The sequence below is a fragment of the Pongo pygmaeus genome, chromosome 9 (assembly GCF_028885625.2).
Source record: "Pongo pygmaeus isolate AG05252 chromosome 9, NHGRI_mPonPyg2-v2.0_pri, whole genome shotgun sequence".
In the NCBI taxonomy this organism is placed as follows: Eukaryota; Metazoa; Chordata; class Mammalia; order Primates; family Hominidae; genus Pongo; species Pongo pygmaeus.
In genome coordinates this window covers 36397448-36424864 of record NC_072382.2, presented here as the reverse complement: position 1 = coordinate 36424864, position 27417 = coordinate 36397448, and the positions used below count along the sequence as shown (strand labels likewise).

The window sequence follows — 27417 nt, the reverse complement described above, 5'->3', positions numbered from 1 at the left end:
TGAGAACTATATTTGTTCATTAAATATTCTAAAGATTTAAACATAATCGTGCATAATTTAACTTAAATAAGGAGTTACAAAATTATATTTAAGAAGGATGTTGAGTTCAATTATTTCAAGACACATTTATGAAACTCAAACAAAAACGCTAATTCAAATATACATTGATCATAGAATTTTTAAAAATAGAACTTTTAAAAAATCAGAGCTACTCATTTCCAATCCATTATCTTCTAAATCAGCAGAGTTCAAATCAAATTCCTGACGAAGAAACTAAATGAGTCCTAGTCTCTATTTTCATCTTCAAATATCAATATGAGAGCCCTTTTGCTAAATAAATACAGAATTCCCACAGAAAAACATCCATAATTAAGAACACAAAAATCTGTACAAACTAGAAAGTGTATTTAATAAGTATGAACAAGTTGTTCTTACTGCGTTTTCCGTCCAGGTGAGATATCTGGACCAAGGATAGTAACGGATCTGTTTTTATTATTGTCTCCATTCCGCAAAACTCTGAGTCGCACAGGGGCATATGGCTCTGTTGTCTTACAGATGGGTTTCTTCATGGGAGGACTGCTTGGAACAAGCAGTCCTTGTATTGGCCAATCAAACTCCTTCAGAAAGAAATCACAAAAACATAATAATAAATATAGAAGAAGGGTCATGTCTGGATTTTAAAAAATATTAAACACAGTTTATACCTTTAATCTCTCATTCATTCAACAAAAATGTATTGGGGTACCTAAGATGCTCCAGACAATTCTAATTAATGTTTTATTTGAAGAGGAAAGATAATTATTTTTAAAATTTCTGTAACAACCTGTGTTATGCTGCAAGATGAATGATTTATTCCCTCTCAGAGAAACATCATTCTCGAAAAATAGAACCAAATGAACTTGGAATATTTTTGCTTACATGTTAAATATCTTTAATCAGTGTGAAGAAGGAATGTGACAAAAGTGGTTTTAAAATGGCCTGAAATAATACCACCTTAAACTAGATCTAATTGGCAAAAAAGGAATATATTTGGAGAATATTGCAAAAATAAAATAAAATAATGAACATAAACACATTTCACGTTTCAGTTGTAGAATTCAGTTACTTTTTAATTCAGTTTGTATCTATTCATCCATAAAATCATTTATTGATTAATTCATGTATTCTTCAAATATTTTCGAATGTTTACCATATATTCTAGGCATGACATTATGCACCAAAAATAAAACTATGAACCACACAAGATACTCTTCCTCGAATAATTTATAGCAGGTCTTCAGAAACTTACCTAAATATAGATTGGCAATGACAATAGTGTAAGTATGACGACAGGTTACAGGTGTGATGGGACCACATAGGGAGGAGAACCTAACTCAGAAATGTCGTAGAACTGAGTCCTGAAGCCTTCATAGGAGTTAATGCAGTAAAGGATGGGTAAAAAGAGGGATATAGTAGGTTTATCAGACTTGAGGATTAATAGAATATGATGCTGGGGCAATAAAATGAGGCAAGGGGGCTTCCAGGTTCACAGTTTGGGTAACTGGGTGGGTGGTATTGCTGTTCACAGAGATAGACACTTGTGTGTGAAAGAAGAGTAAATGCAGGAAAGGATGATCAGTGATGATGCTGGGCAAGGTCCAAGTTTGTTCTTTCTTTCTCTTTTTTTTTTTTCTACTTTCATAAACCATGGTTCTGGCATCTCCTGTTAATCTGCAATGACCATCCTGTAAAATATCACTACTGCATGTAAGTGTAGATCTGCTTTTGTTTCTCTTCAGTTTGTCAGTTTGTCTTTCCCTTCATAGTAGTGTACTGCCTTGATTATAATATATTTTTATTTGGTAAGTCTTGATAACTGGTAGGGCAAATATGCTCACCATTTTTTTTCTTTTTTGGGAATTGGCTCTTGTTGGCCCTTTGTTATTTCATATACATTTAAGAATAAGTTTGGTTAGTTTTTTAAAAGTCTATTTGGGATATAAGTGCTCTATATTAGGTTAATAAATTTATATTTTGTTAATATTTTTTCTTGAATTTGTGTTAAATCATATAAAGCTCTTTTTCCTTCATTTACTGAGATTTGCCTATATGACTAAACTCTCATCACTTATGTGTTAATTACATTAATTTTTAAAAATTTAAACTAATATTGCCTTCCTGGATAAATCAAAATTGCTCATGATGTATGACACTTGTTATAAATTGTCAAATTAAATGTGCTAATATTTTCTTTAAGATTTTTGAATGTACATTCATAAATGAAATTAACATGTAATTTCCATTTGTTCCCTTCCTCAAGGTTTGGTATGAACCTTCTGCTAGCCTCACGAAATGAACTGGAAAGTATTGCTTCTTGTGAGAAACACACTCACCCACCCAAACCCAAAGAATGGACGTACATGCACAACATCCCACTGCTGTTAAGACTCCTGCCACAATTATAAGAGATGTAAGGATTGAAGCTACCATGCCTTTCCATTTTCCAAACCAACCTTCTACCCAACACGTAAATGGGTCGTCAATTCCAGCATTCTCTGCCAGTTTACTGGCTAGAGTTGTCAGCCCTTATAAAGTTTTTGTGATGGTGCCATCTGGGGCAGTATTGTTAAGAATGAAAGTACAACATTTTCCACCCAGCATAACACATACGTCTCCTTTTGCTGCTAGTATCATGTCTTAATGCAAGCCTGTTTCCCAGGCCACTCAGCTGGTGGCATCAAACTGGCTAACCATCCCTTTGAGGGCATTCCAAGTATAACTGATGAATCTCTGTTGATTACAATAGATGTAGTTATTCCAATTCACACTCTTAATAGTTGACCACCAGAAGAGTGCTGACTCAAACCCAGCAGGTATTTGGTTTCTGGCCTTAAATTTATTAGGCGACCCCCTAGGGACTCCTATCAAGTCAACTTATGTATTGGGATCAAAAGAATTTGTTAAATCTCTCCGGTTTCGGTGGCCATGTGTATTTTCAGGTATCTTGTGGAATGCCAGGGTGAATGGAATGGCCAATTAGACTAAAGCACAAGTTCTGGTCCAATTGGATGGTAACAGGTTATGGAGGTTCCTTTTCCCACAATATCACCAGCCCGGGGTATATGGAGAGCTGAATAATTGCCATTGCTTGACTAACCAGTGACGTTTAGGATGTAGGTACAAGTTGGGAGTTCTCCCACAGGCTTACAGAATTCTGCCCCCTGCCTAGAGAGGCAAGAAGAGTGGTTCATATTCCCTACAGAGAATGAGGGGATTGCTCTGGGATCCGACCTCTGCAACGTGGGAAAGAGCAATCACAGAGTCTTATAGGTCTCATTTCCCCAAGCATCCTTATCCTGGTATAGAGCCAACATGCAATGCATTCCTTTAGGATCAATATTCCATCCTAGGGGAAACAGAACCACCTGTGCCTGGGGTCGTCCTGCAGCAACACACATAGCAGTTACTCTTGTTGAGGGCTTGTACCAAAAATTTGACCCATTTGACCCAGGCATTCACATCCCTGTACCCTGTCTCAATTTCTAAGGTTTGCCTTAAATCCTTTACCTCAATTATTTTTACCCTTTTAGGGTCATTATTTGGTAAAGTGTTTATTAGGGTCTGGGTTTGGAGTAGTCCCAGACAAATGGCAGGTTGAGTTCTTGATTAGTTTGGGAACAAATCACCCTAGGGGGTCTTTCCCTGTGTTGACAGCCCGTAACCCATATACCTGAGATGCTACTTTTGGTTCTTGGTCTAGAACAGCTGGATTGTGAATGGTGATAAGTATAGGACTGCATTCTAAATTCTGGTAGTTATTTGGCAGGGAGACCTTGGCCCCTTGGACACATGTAGTTTATTCTTCAAGGGTCTCCAGTTCGGAGTTACTTACCCTATGTTACTGTCCAACCCTGAAATTGGGTAGTCCATCATATGTCATCCCAGCTGGGGCAGGGTAATACCCTACTGTAACTTGTATCTGGTTCAGGGCAAAGATATTTATCTGCCTGTGAGAGCCATCTCTGATTTTCTAAATTCTCACAAGGTAAAACCTGGCAGGCATCAAATCTTATAGTCTGGGATGCTACCGTCTTCGTTACATTAATTACCAACCTGATTGGGTAGGGAGTAGGCCCCTGCCAGTTTCCATTTTGACCTTCTCTTCTTTGTATAGCAGCCCATCCCAGCCATACTAACTTCCAGAAATGGAACCAGCCCATGTTTGTTGTTTGTTCGTTTGGTTGGTTGGTTTTTTTTTGAGACGGAGTCCCACTCTGTTGCCAGGCTGGAGTGCAATGGCGCGATCTCAGCTCACTGCAACCTTTGCCTCCCAGGTTCAAGCAATTCTCCTGCCTCAGCCTCCTGAATAGCTGGGATTACAGGTATGCACCACCACACCCAGCTAAGTTTTGTATTTTTAGTAGAGATGGGGTTTCACCATGTTGGTCAGGCTGGTCTCGAACTCCTGACATCGTGATCCGTCCGCCTCGGCCTCCCAAAGTGCTGGGATTACAGGCATAAGCCACTGTGCCTGGCCTCATGTTTTCTTTTTACATTTTTCTCAGAGTTAACTTTAAGGGTTCCACAGGTGACCCATGCACTGGTCTTTTTCCCTCCCTTCTGGGGTCTCTTTTACCAGTCCCTTGACTGGACTATAGTGAGTCCACCACATTCAGCTGTTTGCACAGTGGTCTCAGTGGTTAGGAACACTAGACAGGGACCTTCCCAGTTTAGGTGGAGCTTGTCTTCTTTCCAAGTCTTAATCAGCACCAAGTCACCAGGCTGGAAGTGGTGAACCATGAATTTAAGAGGCAGAGTTTGAGTCAGAAGTCGTTTTAACCTGAGGGATGACAGGGTGGAGGATATGGCCAGTATATAATTTCTTAAAAATTGGTCCTTGGTTTCCATAGTAGGAAGATCTGTAGCCCTGACCAAATATGCGAGTCCATATAATAAGTCATAGAGGGACAATCCCAAGTCTTTTCTTGGGGCTGTCCTAATCCTAAGGAGTGCTAATGGGAGACATTTGGTTCAAAGCATTTTAGTTTCTACGATTAGTTTGGTGATATGCTTTTTGAGAGTTTGATTTATTCTTTCTACCTTTCCAGAGGAAGGGGGATGCCAAGGGGTGTGATAATCCCTTCTAATTTGTAAACCTTCCATAATTTCCCTTAACACCCTTGAGGTACCTTCCTTCCTAAGCTCATGCAGTTCAAAGAAATCACTCTCTTCTAACAAAAGGCAGCCTGAAAGTTGAGGTTGTAAATCACAGATAAACAGCTTAAGCGCAGAAAGGGAGAGGGGAAGACTCCTGGGTTATCACCAAACTTCACATTCATACAGTGGGCTCCAGTAAAAACAGTGGGCCTTAATAAGCACATTCCTTTCCCTTTAGGCACACTAAGGGAAGCTAAACGCAGACTGGGGGAAGATGCCTGGGGCTGGAAGATGTCTGGGAATAGACACAGAAACTCTCCCTCCCAGATAAGCGACACAAAGGAATATTTTATGGTGATATGTAGGTTCTAATAGTCAATTTTTAATTAATCCCTCCATTACTGGTTGGAGATCTTTTCTCCCTTCAATAGCAATGGGATATTGCTCCTGCAAACTACTTCTCATGGTTGTTTTAGTTCAATCTGTAAGGGTGTGATTTTTAACCCTCCCCTGTTGCCTTCCCCAACCCACACAAGGGGATTAATTTTTCTTTCCTCCTCCTCTATTAGGAGGCCCATCATTACCTTTATTTGTCTTTCCTCTATTCCTAATCCTAAACCCAATCTCACAACTATGTTTTTGTTAGTTCCTGCTTCAAAAACATGTAAGAGTGACCCCTCAATTTGTTGTGGTTCCACTTAACATTTTCTTGAATATCAGAACGTCAAATCCCTCCCCTCTTACCCCTGATACTGCCAATTTTCCCTTAGAGAGTTCTGTATCCCTTGGTTGGTGAATTAGGGAGGAGCGAGCCACCCCAGTATTAACCCAAAATGTCACTTTTTCTCCCTCAGGTCCCACCTTCAAATTTATCAAGAGTTCCTGGTGGGACCTACTCAGAAGGAACCTCTGACTCCCCCAGTCCTCATCAACGGTCATGAGGGAGATCACCTTTTCTTCCATTCAGGACATTCTCTCTAAAAATGCCCAGGCTTTCCACACTTGTAACATCCACTCACAGTCTTAGGAGCTTTTGCTGCCTTTCCCTTCCTTCTCTGTGTCGAAATCTATCATTCCCTTGTCTCCTTCGAGGGAGATCTTGATATAACCTTTTTCTGACTACCTCTTTCACAGTGGAAACCATGATTTTCACTTTTTGTTTCTGCTTCTCTGCCTCTCTCCTTACAAAGACCTTCTGAGCTTCCCTCAGTAATTCCTCAATCGGTTTTTCATTCCATCCATCAATCTTCTGCAGTTTCTATTTTATCTTCCTTATGTAGCTCCCCAACCCTTCTGCAGCCTTACTGACAGCTGCCCCCGGTGGACTTACAGCCTCTCAGGAAAAAAACAACAAAACCTTTAACGGTTATCTCATCCATTTACCCTTCCATAACCTGAATCCTTTCTACCACCTGCTGACAAACAGCTACTTTGCTGTAGGCAACCCATTACTCCTCAAGCAGCCTGATCCTAAACTCTCCTCCACATCCCTTTCTCACTTGCATCCACCAGTTTCCGGGCTCTGTCCCTCCTCAGTGGCCTCATTGCACCCTTTCCCTGCACCTCCTTGTTGCTTGAACCTCAAGAACCTTCCCCGAGCCCTGTCAACCTCTCCACATCCTCTCACTTCCTCTTGTACTCTTCCTTCCTTTTACATTATTTTTCTCCCCAGTCTCACCTTCTGTGTCTCTCTTTGATCTCTGTCTTTTCCAGTCTCTCTCTCGTTCATTTTTCTTCTTCTTCTCTCTCTCTCTCTATCATCTCCTGTTTCCTTTCTCCCTAACACTCAGTTTCTTCTTCTTTCTCTCTCTGGGCACGAGCCAAGCCGTGCTGTGCCCTGGCTCCCTCCTGTCTGTCTGCAAAGACGGACAGCTCTGCTGAAACGACAAAGATTCAGCAGCAGCTTTTATCAACAGTTTTTAGCAGCCAGCTCTCACACACAGCTGTGCAGCTGGCTCTCCCCTGCCTTCAGGGTCAGCAGCTTAACTCCTTCTCTCCCTCTCTGGCCCTCTACATTTGCTGTTTCCTCCCCTTTCTCTTTCTGATTTCCTTTCTTACTTTATCCCTTTTTTCCTTTCTTCTTTGAGGGGGAACATGGGGGCTAATTACTTGATCCAGCAGAGAGCATAACCCATCTCTTCTTGTGAAGATTGGGTTTTATTATTCACATAGAGAATTAAAGCTTGGCACGCCCAATCCTCATCTGAGCCAATCTTAGGCCAAAAGACCAAAGGCATATTAACGGGGTCTTTGGGCCAGATAAAACAGCAATACTTTATCATTTTTTTGTTTTTCCTTATCCATGGTTTGGGGGTTATTTCCCCAAGCCTGTAACATGCTTCCCAATGAAATCTGTGGGAATGTTGGAGGGGGCCACGTTGGCTCCCTCCTTCCTTTGTTCCCTAGGCCTAGAATTTTTGCTTCCCATTTTCAGCTGGTCCTCATATCTGAGTTTTCCTGTGTACTCAACCCCCTTATTGGAGGTTTCTTTTACACCCTGTGAGTCAACTGCTTTGTCTGTCTGCAGCTGTTTCCTTCGTGGGATAATGGAACCACAGATTGGGACTCCACACTTGCTTTGTATCTACGATACATCTCAGACACACATCCTCGACCTCTGAAAATGCCCAACCACCAAGGCAGTACTTATAGTCCTATTTTCCTAAATAGTCCAATAACCTAAATAGTCCAAAGTCTTGCAAGATCAGGTGTCTGGTGAGCAGGCACATCCAGGGCAGTCACAACAGGTAATTTATCTCTCACCACACAAGTCCCTCTCCCAGTTCCTCACTGGTTGAAAACTATGGGGTTAAAATCTTCCTGAATGTTGCCTAAGTTTCATTATTCCCCTTATAAGGTTATAAACAGTCCCCTTCCCCTCTTAAGTTTCAATTTCCCAATAATGAAACTTTCTTCTCTTTAATGAGCTGACCCCACCTCTACATTTTGTTTGCTTATTGTGACCTTCTAGGTGCATGAGCTGAGCAGTTTGTTGCATTTGCAGGCTGGCTGCCAGTACTTGATTTATCATGTCTTGAAAATGGACCATTTAAAATGTTTTTTCACACTTCTTTTCTTATATTCTGAAATATTTGTTTCCTATGTTTAGTAGAATTTGTCAGTAAAACTATTAGATCATGAAATTATTTCTGTGTGGAAATTTTGACTACTGATTCTATTTTTTCTATGGTTATTGGACTATTTAAGCTTTCTGTCTCTTCTTGGGTCCATTTTGTTACATTACTTTTGTCCAGAAATTTGGCCATTTTATTTATTTAAGCTACTATATTTATTAGCACAAAGTTACTTGTAATATTCTTTTGTGATCTTCTGAATCTCAGTTTCTATATTCATATCTTTTATTCTTGAAACTGGCCCAATTATCCCATAGAACTTATGTTAATTGTTTCTCTTGAATAAACATAGAAATTGACCCTTCCAGTCTTGAAACTTGAGAAAGTTACATTTGTCTTATCTGAGTTCCTTTCTCAGGAAGCCAACCATCAGGCCTCCCAGATAGCATCAAGGAACTAAAACATACCAGATCACTGTATCTGGACAATGAGATGCCAGACCCCCAGTTGTTATGATTGCCTAACTAACCACCTGCTTCCTGTTGACAAACCCCTCTTCTTTACCTTTCCCTAGTTCCTGTTTTTCCATACATGGTTGTGTTTCTTTCCTGCTATATAAACCCCTAATTTTAATTGGCCAGGGAAATAGATCTGAAACTGATCTCCTATCTCCTTGGCTGCAGCCCACTTAAATGAGATTAAAGCCTTCTTGCCTGGCAATATTGGTTGTCTCAGTGATTGGCTTTCTGTGTGGCAAGCAGCAGGACCTAGACTGAACCCCTGGAGTTTTGGTAATATTTTTAATATTATTTTTTATCTTAATCAGTTTTGCCAATTATATCGATTTTATTAATATTTTCAAAGAACCTAAATTTGACTTTGATGACTCTGGTTTATATGAATCATCTATTGCATCAGTTTCTGCTCTTACAATTTACTGTTTCTTTCCTTCTAATTCTTTGACTTCATTCTGTCACCATTGGCAGAAAAGATACTTATCTTATTAATTTTTAGCCTCTTTTCCATTTTAATATAAGCATTTAAGGCTATAAATTTCCTTCAAGTATGCTTTAGCTGAATCTCACACCTTTTGCTTTGATTCTAAATGTTTCCTTTTTAAAATTTTCATTATGCTTTCTTCTTCGTCTCACAAGTTAGTTAAAATATCTTTGTAAATTTCTAATATATGGTCTTATAAAATTATTTTAGCTATTTATTTTTAACTTAATCCATCAGTTAAATGTGCTTGCATTATTAGACTATATCAAGGACCCTATATTAAGGACCCAACTACTTTTCATCACCCCTCATTCCTACCATCCTGGTCCAAGAAATTATTTCTTCTCAGTTAGAGATTGCAAAAGCCTTCCGACTGCTTATTCCTGTTTCTACCTCAGCCCATTTTACTCTATTGTCATAATGATCCTATTTATCCTTAAGTCACAGCATATCACTCCTTTGCTCCAGACCCTCCCATGGCTTTCCATCTCAGACTAAGAGCCAAAGGCCTTAAAATGACATGGAAGGCCCTGCATGATCAGTACCCCCTATTTTCTCTCTGACCTTATCTCCTGCTGCCCTCTCCTTCACTCACACTGCTTCTGTCATATTTTACCTCAATGTCCCTTAAACACATCATCTCAGTTGTTTACATTTCCTGGCATGCTATTTTCCTAGAGATCTGCTTGTTCTTCAGGTCTTTACTCAAATATAACCTCGACGAAGCCTTCCCTAGTCAATCCAAAATCTCCAAAGCTAGTAATTTTTTAAATTTTAAAAATTTTGGAAATTTACTAGTAGTTCCAAAATTTTTAAAAGCTAGGACAACATACATTATTATATTAACTTACATTCCCTGAAAAGTTTTTGAATCTTGCAATTATGTTGTAGAAAGTGTTTTAAATAAATTATAAACAAAATCTGAAAACTGTGAAGATTACTGAAAAAGCATCTAATCATGATGCACAAATTTGTGAGATGAGTGCATAAATACCATTAATTGCATTTAATTAGGAGAAAAGCAGTATAAATAAGTGTTTAAAAATCAGATGAGCAGAATGATTTCAGTTTAAGTGTTTTTTCCTTTATATTTTTACTAGAATATTTTGCTTGGTAAATATGTTAACAACAGTGACAAACAATAAGGGTGACTTAACACAATTTTAAATAAGAAAAATTTGAACTAAAGAAGCTTCATTTTATTCCTAAACCTCACTGAGAACCTTTCACCAGTACAGAAATAATATTGCAAAGGGTAGATGATCAAGTGTTTATTTAGATAAGTGTCTGCTATCTATGAATGGAGCAACATGGTGCTGTTTTTTCTTATTATGGTTACTGAGAATAAATTATCAAAGGTTGTGACAACTTCATTGTATATTTTTATTTGAAATTGGCCTGTTATATAAAGGGAAGTAGTGGGATGGAGTCATATAACTTCAATAAGTATGTTTGGGATTTGTCTGTAACTATTCTATAGCGGAGATATTGAACAATTTAGTTGACGGAGAAAATCAACTTTTATACTAGTTTCAGTCATAAAAGATCATGAAGCAAGGGTTGGGTAGGTGAGAGAGATGGTGAGGGAATCTCATTAGAAAATTACTGTTGCATTGAAGTCTTGGTGTAAAATAGCTAATATATCTCTTTCTTTCTGAACCATGGCAGGGAAAGGCAAAAGAAACAAGATTCTCCTTCATGGTTTGTCTGTGATACATGTCGATTCATAGATTCAGGATGTGTAACTGTTCTTTTCAATATCCCAAGTATGCTATACTTCTGATGAACATATCTGAAGTGTGCTGTCTTAGCTCCTAGCTATTTCTACATTTTCTCACTTCCAACTTGTCCCATGACAAGTGGTAGCATCTGCAGACATTGGCTTTGGCACTACTGAAGCACTGCTGTCTTTGGATGGCTTCTTTTACTTTCCAATTAGATGAAGGAAGCCCAAGAGTCTTCTCTTTTTAATGTGAGGCATCACAGAAATCCAATTAAATGAGATTAAAACATTAACTTGGGTTTCAAAACTTTACAAATGTTAACTACTACTGTCGGTTCTTCCTTTAAGCTGCTTTAATTCTTGTTCTGGTGTTTCAGGCACTTTCATTCTGTCCTTCATAGACATAGAGAAATATGGCGTTGGGATAATGAAGGACAACAAAAAGTATAGATATGTAATTAAACTGACTGGAGTGCTGGTTCTTCTCCCTCCATTTTCTCAGTTGGAATTCTTATGTTCCCATTCATGTCTTTATTGGTTTTCTCTGTGTTCACACTGCTCTATGTCACAGCTCCACAGTTGGGAGACCCTAGACGAGCTGTGGTGCTCCCTCTTAAATGGATCATTCTTCTTTTTTTTTTCATCTCTCTCTCATAACAGAGAGAGGATGTGTTCGTTTTGGGAGTCCAGCTCTTAACCAGCAATCTAAATTTCGTAGCTATATTAGTCCTTTTTTATCTATTTGCTATTAACAATATAATATATTCTTCAATGTTCTCTCCTGAGCCTTCCCACGTCTCCTTCCCCCCCCACCCCCCTTTATTCTGGTAGCTATTTATTATCATCTCTCAACAGAGTAATAAACTTTTAGCTTTGTTCTGTCTGGCATGGCCTGTCCAAATGGATATATTTTAATTTAGATATTTTAAAATAACTATCCAACAGCTCATTCCAAAATCTTACATCTTTTTAAACTTACTTTTTACCACAATTTCTTCCTTGAATATGAAAATACATTGCTCCTTACCTTTAAGTGTTTAGAAGCACAATTTCTCAATTCACAACTTTTCCCCCATAGAGTAAGAAAATAACTTGAGTTCCTCTAATTTTTTTCCAATGAACTTAGTCACAAAAGAAACCAAAAGAATTTATTAATGTTGGTTTTCAATAAGGCTTTACCATATTTAAAAAATACTGATATCCTTAGATATATTAAATGCTATTTGTTCATAAAAATATTATCAATTGCCTTTTAGTATGAATAATATTTAAAAGTGAGGACAGCATGAAATCAGTTCTCAAAGCAGCTGTCACCACTGAGAGATACATAGTTTTTGGTATTAATGCAGTCTGAGACATTACCAAGATAATTCCATATTTCTATATTGTTCATACTTTCTTAGCCATCATTCTATTTTGAAAATTTCTTGTCAAGGAACTAACAGGAGAATTGGAGTCTCACTCAGGGTGTTGTTTGTTCGATGGTTTTCCTAGATTTAGTATTTTTACTTAATTTTCAGGCCCATTTGGACAATCAGCCCAGCTGATCTTTCTTCATAGTGACTATATGACTAAATATTCTGGAACACCAAACTTTTTCTGTGAGTTTCTTCTCTCTCCCTTCCTTCTCCTTTATTCATCAACTCTGTGTCCTTCCTTTTCTGGTTTCTTCCTTGTTGATTCATAGCTTATACTTCTTAATCTGTAAGCTTCACGAACTTAGGAACCATGTCTATCTCCTTCCTTGCTCTGTCTGCATTGCCTAAATATATAATAAATAATGGTTAGATAAATAGTAAAGTTGGAAACTTAAATCTGGTATAAAATTATTATTTATGCTTATAGTACCCAAAGTATTCTGAATGCCACAATATGAGTGTCACATTTCCTAATCACGGTTTATTTATATGGAAAGCTTTCCAACCAAAATATGAAGTGCATTTAACTGTTCACTGAAATAGAGTTTGTTCTGCTAAAAAAAAAATCAATTGCCTGGAAATAGGACTGGAAGAAAATATGGTTCCTTCAAATAAGATGGATTCAGACTTTAAGTGAAATACACTGTACTTAATTTTAAAAGAGCTATCTGAGTTTCCCTGTTTGGTAAGTATTCTCTTCTCTTCCTCAGACATTTCAATAAGTAGGAGGACCATTAGACTGAGTCATTTTGAAATACATAGTCAACTTGTCTATGTTTAGCTACTGTAGTGCCTTAGCTCTTTCCTTTCGGTTTACAAGTAAAGGACAGAATTTTGTTGGGGTACAGTAACTTATCTGCTCCACACAAAAGCTACTGTTCTGTTTGAATAGCCTAGAGAACTTTGGAGTAGTTTGTATTCATGCCTAAGATCATGTAATTGTCAAATCAGAGACCATCAACAAAAACGTCTTTTTTTTTTTTTTTTTTTGAGACGAAGTCTCATTCAGTCTCCCAGGTTGGAGTGCAGTAGCACAATCTCAGCTCACTGCAACCTCTGCCTCCCAGGTTCAAGCGATTCTCCTGCCTCAGCCTCCTGAGTAGCTGGGACTACAGGCATCTGCCAGTATGCCCGGCTAATTTTTGTATTTTTAGTAGAGACGGGGTTTCACCATGTTGGTCAGGCTGGTCTCCAACTCCTGACCCCATGATCTGCCCGCCTCAGCCTCCCAAAGTGTTGGGATTACAGGCGTGAGCCATCGCGCCCGGGCAAAAATGTCATTTTTAAAGTAAATATTAAAAGGAACTTTGTTCACTTAGGTTTTCTAATATAATTACCATTAATCACTTAAATCAATTAATTAACTGAATTACTTGTACTTTTATGCCAAGTTAAATATATATGTATATATATATGTATATATATATATATTGTATATATATATATATATGCACAATATTGGCCAGGTGCAGTGGCTCATGCCTGCAATCCTAGCACTTTGGGAAGCTGAGGTGGGTGCATCACTTGAGGTCAGGAGTTCAAGACCAATCTGACCAACATGGTGAAACCCTATCTCTACTAAAAATACAAAATTAGCCAGGCATGGTGGCACATGCATGTAATCCCAGCTACTTAGGAGGCAGAGGCAGGAGAATCGCTTGAACCCAGGAGGCAGAGGTTGCAATGAGCCAAGAAGGTGCCATTGTACTTCAGCCAGGGTAACGAGCGAAACTCCATCTCAAAAATCTATCTATCTATCTATCTATCATCTATCTATCTATCTTTCTACAGATAGACATGCACAATCTATGAAATTAGTAATAATTATAATTGTTTCTCTTTCCCTACATAAAAAAAGTATCTTCTTAGGAGGCAGCTCTGTTCACCACCCATCTATTAGGTGGGTGGGAAACTTGATATTCCAACTAGAAGTGTCCCAGTTTCTGCCTATTTAAAACAGCCTCTTTTTTGTTCGTTTTTTAGCTCTGTCCTTTTGACTACCTATTCAATGAAATTGAAGTTTCAAACTTCTTAACAGGACTGTTGTTTCCTTTCAGAGATACACTTTTCCCCCTGAAGATGGTTTCTGAGTTCATATGAAAGCTCAATAAATCATATACCATTGGGAAAGAGGTCCATGGTGTCCATATGTAGGTACTAGATGTCCTGGATTCTCAGAGGCCTCTAAGGACATTCCTCTTGCCCTATTTGGCTACTAGGCAACCTGCTGGCACCTGCTTACCACCAGCAGAGGTGTACGTTATCCTGCCTGATCTCTGGTTTTAGCCTCATCCTCCTTGAACCTCTGTAGAAAAATCGGTGCAATTCAGTCTTTTCTGGGCTCATGCTGGGCCTCCTTGTCTCTCCACGCCACCCCTTCATGCTTGGCTCCATGTTGGCCCTCAAACCGAATTTCAAACATATTAATTCATCCAGCCACTGGCTTAGGCTGCCCACCACAATGCTTCTGCTATTTTGAATAACTCTTTTTCTCTTTTAAGAAAACTCAGTTTTCCAGACTGTTGCTTCACTACAGTCTAAGTTTAAGAACATCTTTAAGGGCCAAAACAATGACTTCTTGGCTTCAGACTCCATCTATTCATGATCAAAAGTGCTGCGACTCATTGATTCAATCAGTAAGAAAGCACAGGGGATCATGATTTTTAAGAGGAAAGAATAAAAACTTGGTTGAGACCAGAAAATATGATGAATTAGACAAGTTGATTGACTCTCTGCTGTAAACAACTAAAAAGTCAGGATACATTATTTCTAAAATATCTTTTAGACTGTGCCATTGACCTAGAAATAAAATATTACATACTAGAGATCCAGAGAGATAAGCAGAATGCTCACCCTAGCTTTTATCTGGATGGAATTTGGTCTTGCAGGGGAAGGGCTCAGGACACAAATTCCAAAGGTCAGCCAAGAAAGGAAATCTAAACAGGAGACCATCTCCCTTCATAAAACAAGAATCACAATAGGCTAAATTTCACTGAAAAGGTAAACCATAAATAATACTTTTCCAGGATGTTGCAAGTAAAACAGACTATCTCAAACATTGTCACTGTGTGAAGAAAAATAATCACTGAGGATTCATATCACAGGTTGATCCTTGGAGTTTAAATAATATTAGACAAAGATGAAGAGAAAATTAATAAACTGGAAGAAAAATGTCTGAAAATATGATGCAAAAATGCATCATAAAGATACAAAGAGATGAAAAATATTAGAGGAGTTAAGAGACATGGAAGTCAAAATAAGAAGGTCTTGTGTGCACCTAATCAGATTTCTATAAAGAACAGAGTGAAGCATTACCGGACTTGAAATTGTACTACAAAGCTATAGTAACCAAAATAGCATGGTACTGGCATAAAAACATATAGACTAAATGAATAGAATAGATGGCCTATAAATAAATTCATGCATTTACAGTGAACTCATTTTTGTCAAATATGCTAAGAACGTACCCTGGGAAAAGGATACCTTCTTCAATAAATGGTGCTGGGGGAAAATGGATATCCATATACAGAAGAATGAAACTAGACCCCTATTTCTCAACGTATGCAAAAATAAAATCAAAATGAATTAAATTCTCAAATCTAAGACCTAAACTTATGAAACTATTAGAAGAAAACATTAAGAAGTAACTTCAGGACAAGAATAGTCTGGGAAGAATTTCTTGAGTAATACCACAAAAGCACAAGAAACCAAAGCAAAAATGAAAACATGGGATCACATCAAGCTAAAAAGCTTCTGCACAGCAAATGAAACAAGCAACAAAGTAAAGAGACAACCCACAGAATGGAAGAAAATATTTGCAAACTACACATCTGAGAGGGGACTAATAACTAGAATGCATAAGAAGCTCAAACAACTCAATAGGGAAAATAATCAAATAACCTAGCAAAAAAACATGGGCAAAAGAGCCGAACAGACATTTCCTTAGAAAACTGGCATGAGACAAGTATGCCCCTCTCACCACTCCTATTCAACATAGTATTGGAAGTGGCTGGCCCAGGGCAATCAGGCAAGAGAAAGAAATAAAGGGTATTCGAATAGGAAGAGAGGAAGTCAAATTGTCTCTGTTTACAGATAACATGATTGTATATTTAGAAAACCTCATCATCTCAGCCCAAAATCTTCTTAAGCTGATTAGCAATTTCTGCAAAGTCTGAGGATTCAAAATCAATGTGCAAAAATCACAAGCATTCCTATACACCAATAATAGACAAACAGAGAGCCAAATAATGCGTGAACTCCCATTCACGATTGCTACTAAGAGAATAAAATACCTAGGAATACAACTTACAAGGGATGTGAAGGACCTTTTCAAGGAGAACTACAAACCGCTGCTCAAGAAAATAAGAGAGTACATAAACAAATGGGAAAACATTCCATGCTCATAGATAGAAAGAATCAAAATCGTGAAAATGGCCATATTGCCCAAAGTAATTTATAGATTCAATGCTCTCCCCATCAAGCTACCATTGACTTTCTTCACAGAAGTAGAAAAACTACTTTAAATTTCATATGGAACCAAAAAAGAGCCCTCATAGCCAAGACAATCGTAAGCCAAAAGAACAAAGCTGGAGGCATCATGCTACTTGACTTCAAACTATACTACAAGGCTACAGTAACCAAAACAGCATAGTACTGCTACCACAACAGATATATATACCAATGGAACAGAACAGAGGCCTTAGAGATAACACCACACATCTACAACTATCCGATCTTTGACAAACCTGACAAAAGTAAGCAACAGGGAAAGGATTCCCTATTTAATAAATGGTGTTGGGAAAACTGGCTAGCAATATGCAGAAAATTGAAACTGGACCCCTTCCTTACATCATATACAAAAATTAACTCAAGATGGATTAAAGACTTAAACATAAGACCTAACACCATAAAAACCCTAGAAGAAAACCTAGGCAATACCATTCAGGACATAGGCATGGGAAAAGACTTCATGACTAAAACACCAAAAGCAATGGCAACAAAGCCAAAATAGACAAATGGGATCTAATTAAACTAAAGAGCTTCTGCAAAGCAAAGGAAACTATCATCAGAGTGAACAGGCAACCTACAGAATGGGAGAACATTTTTGCAATCTATCCATCTGACAAACGGCTAATATCCAGAATCTACAAAGAACTTAAACAAATTTACAAGAAAAAAACAAACAACCCCATCAAAAAGTGAGCAAAGGATATGAACAGATACTTCTCAAAAGCAGATACTTGTGCGGCCAACAAACGTATTAAATAAAGCTCATCATCACTGGTCATTAGAGAAACGCAAATCAAAACCACAGTGAGATACCATCTCATACCAGTTAGAATGCTGATCATTAAAAAGTCAGGAAACAACAGATGCTGGAGAGGATGTGGAGAAATAGGAATGCTTTCACACTGTTGGTGGGAGTGTAAATTAGTTCAACCATTGTGGAAGACAGTGTGGTGATTCCTCAAGGATCTAGAACCAGAAATGCCATTTGACCCAGCAATCCCATTACTCGGTATATACCCAAAGAATTAAAAATGATTCTACTATAAAGACACATGCACATGTATGCTTATTGTAGCACTGTTCACAATAGCAAAGACTTGAAACCAACCCAAATGCCCATCAATGATAGACTGGATAAAGAAAATGTGGCACATATACACCATGGAATACTATGCAGCCATAAAAAGGGATGAGTTCATGTCCTTTGCAGGGACATGGATGAAGCTGGAAACCATCATTCTCAGCATACTAACAGAAGAACAGAAAACCAAATACCGTATGTTCTCACTCATAAGTGGGAGTTGAACAATGAGAACAGATGGACACAGGGAGGGGAACATCACACAATGGGGCCTATCAGGGGGTGGGGGGCTAGAGGAGGAATAGCATTAGGAGAAATACCTAATGTAGATGATGGGTTGATGGGTGCAGCAAACCACCATGGCACGTGTATACCCATTTAACAAACCTGCACATTGTGTACATGTACCCCAGAACTTAAAGTATAATAATAAAAAGTGGGCAAAAGAGCTGAATAGACATTTCTTAAAAGAAGACATACAAATGGCAAACAGGTATATGCAAAAATGCTCAATATCACTAATCATCAGAGAAATGAAAATCAAAACTGCAATGAAATATCGTCTTGCCCTAGTTAAAATGACTTTTATCCAAAGGAAAGACAATAATGAATGCTGGTAAGAATAAGAAGAAAGAGAAACCTTTTCTCCTACCAACCCTACACTGTTGGTGGGAATGTAAATTAGTACAGCCATTATGGAGAACAGTGTGGAGGTCCCTCCAAAAACTAAAAATAGAACTACCATATGTTCCAGTAATCCCACTACTGGATATACATCCAAAAGAAAGGAAATCAATACATCAAAGAAATGTCTGCATTCCCTTGTTTATTGCAGCACTATTCATAATAGGCAAAATATGGAATCAACCTAAGTATTCATCAACAGATGAATGGATAAAGAAAATGTATGTATACACAGTGAAGTATTTCAGCCATAAAAAAGAATGCAATCCTGTCATTTGTAATAACACAGATGGAACTGGAGGATATTTTGTTAAGTAAAATAAGCCAAGCACGAAAAGACAAATATTGCATGTTTTCACTCATACGTAGGAGCAAAAAAATAAATAAAATTTAACTCATGGAGATAGAGACTAGAATGATGGTTGCCAGAGGCTGGGACAGGTAGTGGGGAGGAGGGAATAAAGGGAGGTTGTTTTATAGGTACAAAATTACAGTTTAGACAGAATGAATAAGATCTAGTAGTCAGTAGCATGATAGAATGACTAAACAGCAATTTACCGTATATTTTTAAATAACCAAAATAGTAGAAATGGAATGTTCCTAAAACAAATAAATGACAAATGCTTGAGATGATGGATACTCTAAGTACCCTGATTTTATCATTACACACTACATGATATGCCTGTATCAAAACATCACATGTATCTCATAAATTATGTATAACTGCGATGTGTCCATAATAATTATAAATAAATTTTTAAAGAAAAAATAAGGGAGTGGGAGAATATAAGAGAGAAAATATTTGAAGAGTTGATAGGTGATAATTTTCCAGAAATTCTGCAAGATGCCAATCCACAGATTGAAGAACCCCAAAGAATCTTAGAATCTGAAGGATGATAAATAAAAAGAAATCTTCTCCCAGATATATTGTGCTGAAACTGTAGAATACCAGAGAGAAGGTATTAAAACCAACCAGAGAAAAAAGATAGATACCTACATGAGAATACATTTAGAATGATAGCTGACTTCTCCATAACAACAATGGAAAGTAGAAGTCAGTGATGATGTATTTGCTTTGCTATGTGAAAATACCTTACATGAATAAGGGCAAAATAAAGACATTTTCAGATAAGTAAAAATGAGAAGAGCTTGCTACCAATAACTAAAAGAAGGTTGTATTCAGCTAAAAGAAAGTAGCCCAGGTGGAAGGACTGGAACATAAGAAGAAATTATAACCAGAAAGATGAAAAATTGGGGATAACTCTAAATATATATTGACTACACACAATGTGATCTAATGGAAAATTATTAAAAGATAAAATTACACTATATTACTATAATAGCATATAAGTCACAAATCATATGATTGGATTATTTGAGAGAAGAAAGTAACAAATTAATATATTTGTTAACTTCAAACTTTGATCATTTAGGTATGCAAGCTAAAATGTTCAGAAATAAACAGAATAAAAATAGAGGGTATAATTTCCAAACTAGTTGATGGGGAAAATGTAATGAGAAAAAAAAAATTTGGTCTAAAAGAACACAAGAATGGGGTGAGGGGAGAACACAGAAAAGCCAGGACAAATAGAAAGCACATAATAATCCAAATACAATTCACACCTGTAATTGCAACACATAGAAAAGACCAAATACTTTAGACTACAGACAAAAATTGCCAGATAAAATTTTTAAATGAACTATATGCTGATTACTGGGAGCCCCTCTAAAACAGAAGAACATATAAACAGAAAGGAAAGGGTGGAAAGAAGATATACGAGGAAAATAATAACCAAAAGAAAGTTGGAACATTTCTATTAGTATTGGATAAATGAGACTTTTACTAGAGCTAGTGACAGTTTCTACATAATAATAGAAGTTTCAATTCACCAGGGAGATATAATATTTTGAACACGTGTGTGCCTAAGAATTAAATCTCAAAATATATGAAGCAATATTTGACAGAGTACAAGAAAAAATAGATAAGTTCATCTCCATAATGGGAGACTTAAACACATCTTTCTAATTAATTGATAGAACAACAGAATTAGCAAGTTTGATATCTTGCACCTAACAGCTGCAATTCAAAAGCTATATGGAAGTTGTCAGGAATTTGACCACACAACTGGGCCTTACAGTAAGTCTCAATGACCATCTCTTAAGCTAAGCAACACAACCTCATTAAGTTGGCCGCTGGGAAGGACAGGCCACATGTAGGTAAGCTTGTTCCATAGAGGATTTTCAACTCTAGAATGTTTCCACTGGCCTGGCTTACTGGTTCCTTCATGTTTTATGGCCCACCTAAAACAAAAGATAAAAACAAAAAGAAATTTAGCAAGGTTAAACATCATTTTAAAATATTCATTTAATTCATTGAGTACTTACTATATACTAGGCAAAAACTCAGTTTGAATTAAAAACCCAAATCTGAAAATTTGCTGTGTAAAGAGACACAGATGAGAGTAACTTAATAAAAAATAATAAATTTTAAAATCAGGAAAGCATTAAGGCAAAATTGGCAATGTTATTGCTAGACAACCATATTTGAGGCAAAAGGTAAAGTAGAATAACAGTCCTTTTATAATAACAATGACATAAATAACAATATTACCATAAAAATCAAGCAAAACTTTAGACAGTAAAAGAGAAGTTAGCTGACATACAATTATTGTGGGATACATTATTAAAAGACCAACAGATTGGAAAGCACCAGATAAATTTTTTAAAGTAATAAATAAAAACATAAAATATCTGACTGCCATAACTAATAAATGTAAGTATTTATATACACTGTAACATGCTAATGGAGAATATATCTTTCTCAACAATTCATGGAATATTTGTAACATTTGCCACATATACACAAAGTAAACTTTAATATAGTTTTAAAATAAAAATGGAATAAGCCATATATTGTGACAAATGAGAAAACAAAATCAGATATAAAGGCAATTTTATAATTTCGACCACATATTATATTAATTATATAGTAATTATATTGGTTACATTATATATAAGTATTATGATATTTATTATCATAAGTATTATATTAATTATATATTAATTATAAGTAAACACACATTTCTCCCCTAAAACTCTATCATACCAGATGGGGGGGAAAAATGTGATCAGTAGTTATTTAGTAAGCAATGAAATAACGTACTTGAAACCTTACAGGATACATGTAGAATTATATCCAAAGATAAATTTATAATATTAAGTGCTAATTTATTAAAAGCTAAGTAGAGAAGGGAAATTAATAAAGCATTCAACTCAAATTATTATTTTTTAAATATAAAATTGTCCTAAGGAAAAATAGGTGAAGGGAAATTATAATAAAGGTTCAAATAGAAATCAATAACTTGGAAAGTAGACCCTCAGCAGAATGGTCCAAAGAAGTGTTTTTCAGTTTGGCAGTTCCTCAGAAAGTCAAATATTAGAATGCCACGTGACCCAGCAATCCCATACTTAGGTGTATAAACTCAAAAGATTTGAAGGTACGTATTCAAATAATACTTGTGCATGAAAGTTCACAGCAGCACTATTAATAGTAGGCAAAAAGTAGAAACAACCCCCAAAATATGTCTTTGAAATAAAAAATATAATAGCAAATCTCTTGCAAATAAATCTAGATGAATAATAATGTAAGACAAACCAAACAGGAAAATTGAGCTAAATATTTAACATTAACAAAATGAAAAGTAAGAGTATATTATGCACGTATATATAAATAAATAAAATTCTTTTTTTTTTTTTTTTTTTTTGAGACAGAGTCTCGCTCTGTCGCCCAGGCTGGAGTGCAGTGGCTCGATCTCGGCTCACTGCAAACTCCACCTCCTGGGTTCACGCCATTCTCCTGCCTCAGCCTCCCGAGTAGCTGTGACTACAGGCGCCTGCCACCACGCCCGGCTATTTTTTTGTATTTTTAGTAGAGACGGGGTTTCACCATGTTATCCAGGATGGTCTCGATCTCCTGACCTCGTGATCTGCCCGCCTCAGCCTCCCAAAGTGCTGGGATTACAGGTGTGAGCCACCGCACCCGGCCTAAATACAACAATTCTAATGAATAAATTAATTTCTGGGAAAAACCTCACAGATTTGAAATAGAAAATACTAAAAACGAGCTCCTGATCATGTATCTTTGCAGAACATGGGACAGATCTTTTCATGTGATATAAAATACTTTAAACCATAAAGATATAGAAAACTAGTTAATTCATCCCATGAAGGGGAGATAAGCTTCATAATAAAGTTAGTTAGTGGTAATTTAAGAAGTGATACAGCAATTGTATTTATAATTAAAGATGTAAAATTCCTAAATCAGTATTAGCCAATAAAATGTAACACTGTGGCAAGAGCATAATTATAATAGCTAAGAAATACTGGTCCTAGAAATGAAATGATGGACATTTACTAATGCAATACATCACTGATTAATGAATGAGAATGCAGGAGCAGTGCATCACCCATAATTTTCCAGTGCACATGATGGTCATCTGAGCCTGCAAATTTTCTGAGATCCCTTAGCCCCGTCAGATCCATCCATAGTACTTGGCCTTGTTCTCTGTGAAATCACAAATTCATTATCTGAGCAATGCTTTTTATACGTCTTGTTTCGTAGAGTGTTGGCTACATACAAGACAACAAATACCCAGCAACCCAAACTGAAGTCTAAAGAGAAATGGAAAGTTCATTAATTCAGACAACATATTTGAGTTATTGGAATATTAGCGAACAACTTCAGAAGGCGGTAAGCTCCTACAACTGCAGGTGAAAGTGACAGGAACACATATATTTAAATCATACCAATTTTTTTTTATTTTTTGGAATACATGGTCTACCTCCAAGAACCCGCTTCTTTTGAAAACCTTTCTTGTTGTTTTCTCATTCACACATCAATATCTTCTGGGCCTGGAGATATAAAAGCTTGCTTTCTTGTTTCTCATAGCCATATCTAGTTTATTGTTACTCCATCCAATTCCAAAGACCCCCCAGTCGCTTTGAAGCACATATCAATAGACCATATCAGCTACTTCACTTCCTGGTTGCATTTATATCAGTTCTCCTTTATCCTTTCTTCTCATTTATTGAAGAGTTTACTATCCTGGCTTACTTTTGTTCTCTCTACCTCTGCTCCTGTAATTATCCAACATCTTTTCATTATCTGAGTAGACAATCCACCCTGGCTTCTCAGGGCCTCCCAAGATTTTAACCCCTTTTCAAATATCAGCCTACCCTTCCCATGAACACAACCTCAAACTGGTCAATACAAATAACTACACCGCTTTCAAAATCCTATTTTCAACAACACCACCCTTTCACCACCACCTCCTTTTTCTCTAGTTCATGTATTTAAGTATCCGTACTCCAATAATTCCTCAACTCTTCCAGATTATCCAAGCCACTGCATTGATCACCTCTTCATACTCCATAACCTCCCTGCCGGGTAGGCTCCTCCCTTTGTACTCAGTTAAGATTCATGGTCCAGCGTCATAGCCACTGTCTTGTGCTTGCCCTCAACCCATTGCCCCTTCTCCTTCTCTGTATTCACTTAAAAAAAAATAAATAAACCAACTCTGGTTAAGTCCAACTCAAAGCCTATACTTGAAGAGTTGATCAGTGGCTGGAGAAAAACACAAACAACCATGAATGAAATTGCTACAAATGATCAGATCACGATGTGGTTTGGGGAGCGATATGGATATATTAGGGAGTGTTTAAGAATTTGAGGACTTTTTTGGTTGTCACAATGATTAGATGACACTACTGTCATCTAACTGGCAGGAGACCAAGAATACCAAATATCCTTCAAAATATGGGAAAGTTTGTCCCATATCTCACAGACTTTCAAATTTCCCTCTGAGCATTCATCTTGGGGAAAATTGGAGTCTAAAACCAAACTATGTTTTACAAAACGACACCATTTTTTTTTATTGAGATGGGGTGTAGCTATGTTGCCCATGCTGGTCTCAAAGTCTTGGCCTCAAGTAATTCTCCCACCTTGGCCTCCCAAAGTGCAAGGATTATAGGCATGAGCCACCATGCCCAGCCCAAAGTACTTTTTCATACACACTGAATTTTATAGAAATTCAGCTCCCTCCAATATCTCAAGTAGGGAAGCTCTGATTTTTTTTATGTCGTTCACTATTTTGGAAAAATCACATCATTGATGGCATTACCATTTATGGTATTTGAGTCACCAATACAACATAGTTGTATCCTTTGGTATTTATAGTTCACATATCCAGTTTGTTCTATGCATAGGAGCAAGTATCTGCAAACTTAATGTTGTCCAGAGTAGCTGTGCTGAGAATTTATATTATAATATATATTACTTTTACTTTAAAGTTATTTTTCTTTTATTTCCATAATTATTACTGGTCAACCATTTCTTTAAAGTTACATTAGTGGGTAGGTTATCTTAACTATAAATTTTATTTTAGGATAATAAAGAAGTCATTAAAATATATTTTTTATAAAGAGGGAACATGAGATCAGGTAGTGTTGACAACTACTCTTTTAAATTTATAACCACAAACCTCAAGTGGACCCTCAGCACTGGTGGGCCATCTCACTGCATTCCTCCATCCCATTGACTCCAACCCCTGAGGGGCACATGACTTCTTTCTCATCAAACCTCTCACTTCCCACTGCCCATTTCTCAATGTCTGCTGAAGCCCTTCTTATTTCACTGAGAAAATAGAAGTGGTCAGAAGACTTTCCTCATCCTCCCACCAGCAAATCTACCCAACTCCCTGCCTCTGTACCCATACACTCTGCCTGCCCTCCTGCCCTCCACTATAGCGGAGCTGTCTGTTCTCTGATTGAAGGCCAATACTTGTGCTTGTGCCTCGGACCCTTATCCTCCTTCATCTAGGACTTTGTTCCTGCTTTCTGCTGTTAATTTTCCTTCCCTTCTGCATCATTCCATCTGCATAATGTCTGACAATCTGACACGAAAAAAAGAACCCTCTCTACACCCACATCCATGACTAGTTATTGCCTTATTTCTGTGTGTCCCTTTGCAGCAAAGTCCTTAAAAGACTCATCTCCTTTTTCATTCTCTTCCCTTTCTCTCCTAAACCAATTCCTATTAGATTTTCATCTCTGAAACTCCAGTGAAACTGCCTCAGGGTTTTCACATTACTGAAGTCAAAGGTCTTTTCTTAAAACCTACCTGAACTAACAGAAACATCTGACAAAGGGTATTTCCTCCTTCTGACCTGGCAGACCCAATGGTACTAAAGCTAGCTGAGGTGATAAAGGATTCTGTGTTAAGTCTCTGGTAAGCCCAATAAGAGAAGTGCAGTGTTGGTCCTAAGATTGTTGAGCAAGACCATCCTCTTTGCAACAGAAAACAACTGTGTTTTTGAAAAACAATTCCTGGTGTATTGAAACACTGTTTTTGAGACTAAGAACTGGGACATGCATGGTGAAGTGACGATGAAAACTGAGCCACCCATCATGAGCTGGGTGTGGTAATATCCTTCATGACATGTGGTAAGACAGATGCAAAAACATCCTATATTGTACAATGGAAGTGATATATTTAGGATCAGGCTCAAGCAAATCCAGGTTTTTGCACTGATTCCTCTCCCTTAACTTACACCTGTGGCCTGGAGAGAGTTTCTCTATGACTATTTGACTTAATGGCAGAAGAACTCAAGCCTGGTTCACAAAGAGGTCAGTGTGATGTGTTAGTGCTGGTCAGAGTGCACTGCTCTTACATTTATAGTCCCACTTGGGTGTGTCCCTGAAGGACAGTGGTGAGAAATTGTCCCATTAGGTTGAGCTGTGAGTGGAATACTTGATCACCCACTTTGTAGAAAGTATAGGTAACCAGAGCTGTGGATATACATTGATACATTATTAATGATTTCACCTGCTGATAAGAAGCCTCAAGAAGACAAAACTGGAAGATCAGAGAAATGGAATTTTGAGGAAAAAGTATGTGGATGGATCTATGGGGGGGGGTATAAAGCTTGTGAATCTTTATTTCTCATGTAAATGCCTACCAGAGAGCATCTATCACAGAAGAGGTTCTCAACAACCAAGTGGACAGGATGCCCAAAGTGCCCCCATCAGAATGTTTATCTATTGACCTGATATCACACACAACATTGTCTCAGATTAAGAGACCCATTTTATGGCAAAGGAGGTGCAATAGTGAACCACAGGATTCACCTGTCTTACATTGTACATTATCTCCCAGAAGCAGTTGGCATCAGAGAATGAAAGAATGGCCCTGAAGTCTGAACTAAGTCTCCAGCTTGGGGTAACACTGGTAAGGTTGGGGTGTTATCCTAAAGGATCAGTATATGCAATAATCCCAGCATTATACGGTGGTGTGTCCTTAACAGCTAGAATACATGGGTTCAGAAACCAATGGTAGAGGGAGGACTGGCCCTTCTTGCCTTCACTTTCAAAAAGCTACTTCAGAATCTGTATTCCTATTTCTAAAACCTTAGGCTTCGCTGGGTACTGATTTTCACTGTGGTAACACTTCTGCCAGTGGATGCAATAAGTCTTCCACTGACCTGGGGAGTGATTGCAGAATTGATCTTGATTGCCATGAGGACTGAAATTTGCCCCTACACAGTGGAGGCAAAGGTCTGAAACCCAGGGGACCTTGGGGACATTTGGTAGTGCTTCTATGCCCAGTGAATAGAGGAAAGGGGCAATTGCATCAGTCATAGTCTAGTATGGGCAAATACATTAAGGGCTGAGACTTCTCAAGGATAAAGTCCTGGGTAAAGTAACTCACACTAGTCAAAGCACTGGCCAAGAATAAGA

General features: G+C 37.5%; 1 protein-coding gene across 2 annotated transcripts in view; it reads right to left on the bottom strand.

Moving 5' to 3' along the window:
• Positions 1–27417, bottom strand: part of DCDC1 (doublecortin domain containing 1) — a 515544-nt gene that overhangs the window by 75404 nt on the left and 412723 nt on the right. The window contains exons 22-23 of one of the 2 annotated variants that reach the window (XM_063671024.1): positions 20802–20925; positions 436–617 (exon numbers count right to left, since the gene is read on the bottom strand). In XM_063671024.1, coding sequence (XP_063527094.1) covers positions 436–617; positions 20802–20925 — 306 coding nt within the window. Of the gene's footprint in view, positions 1–435; positions 618–12065; positions 12695–20801; positions 20926–27417 lie in introns of those variants that run through there. The other variant, XM_054441510.2, reaches the window with a different exon arrangement.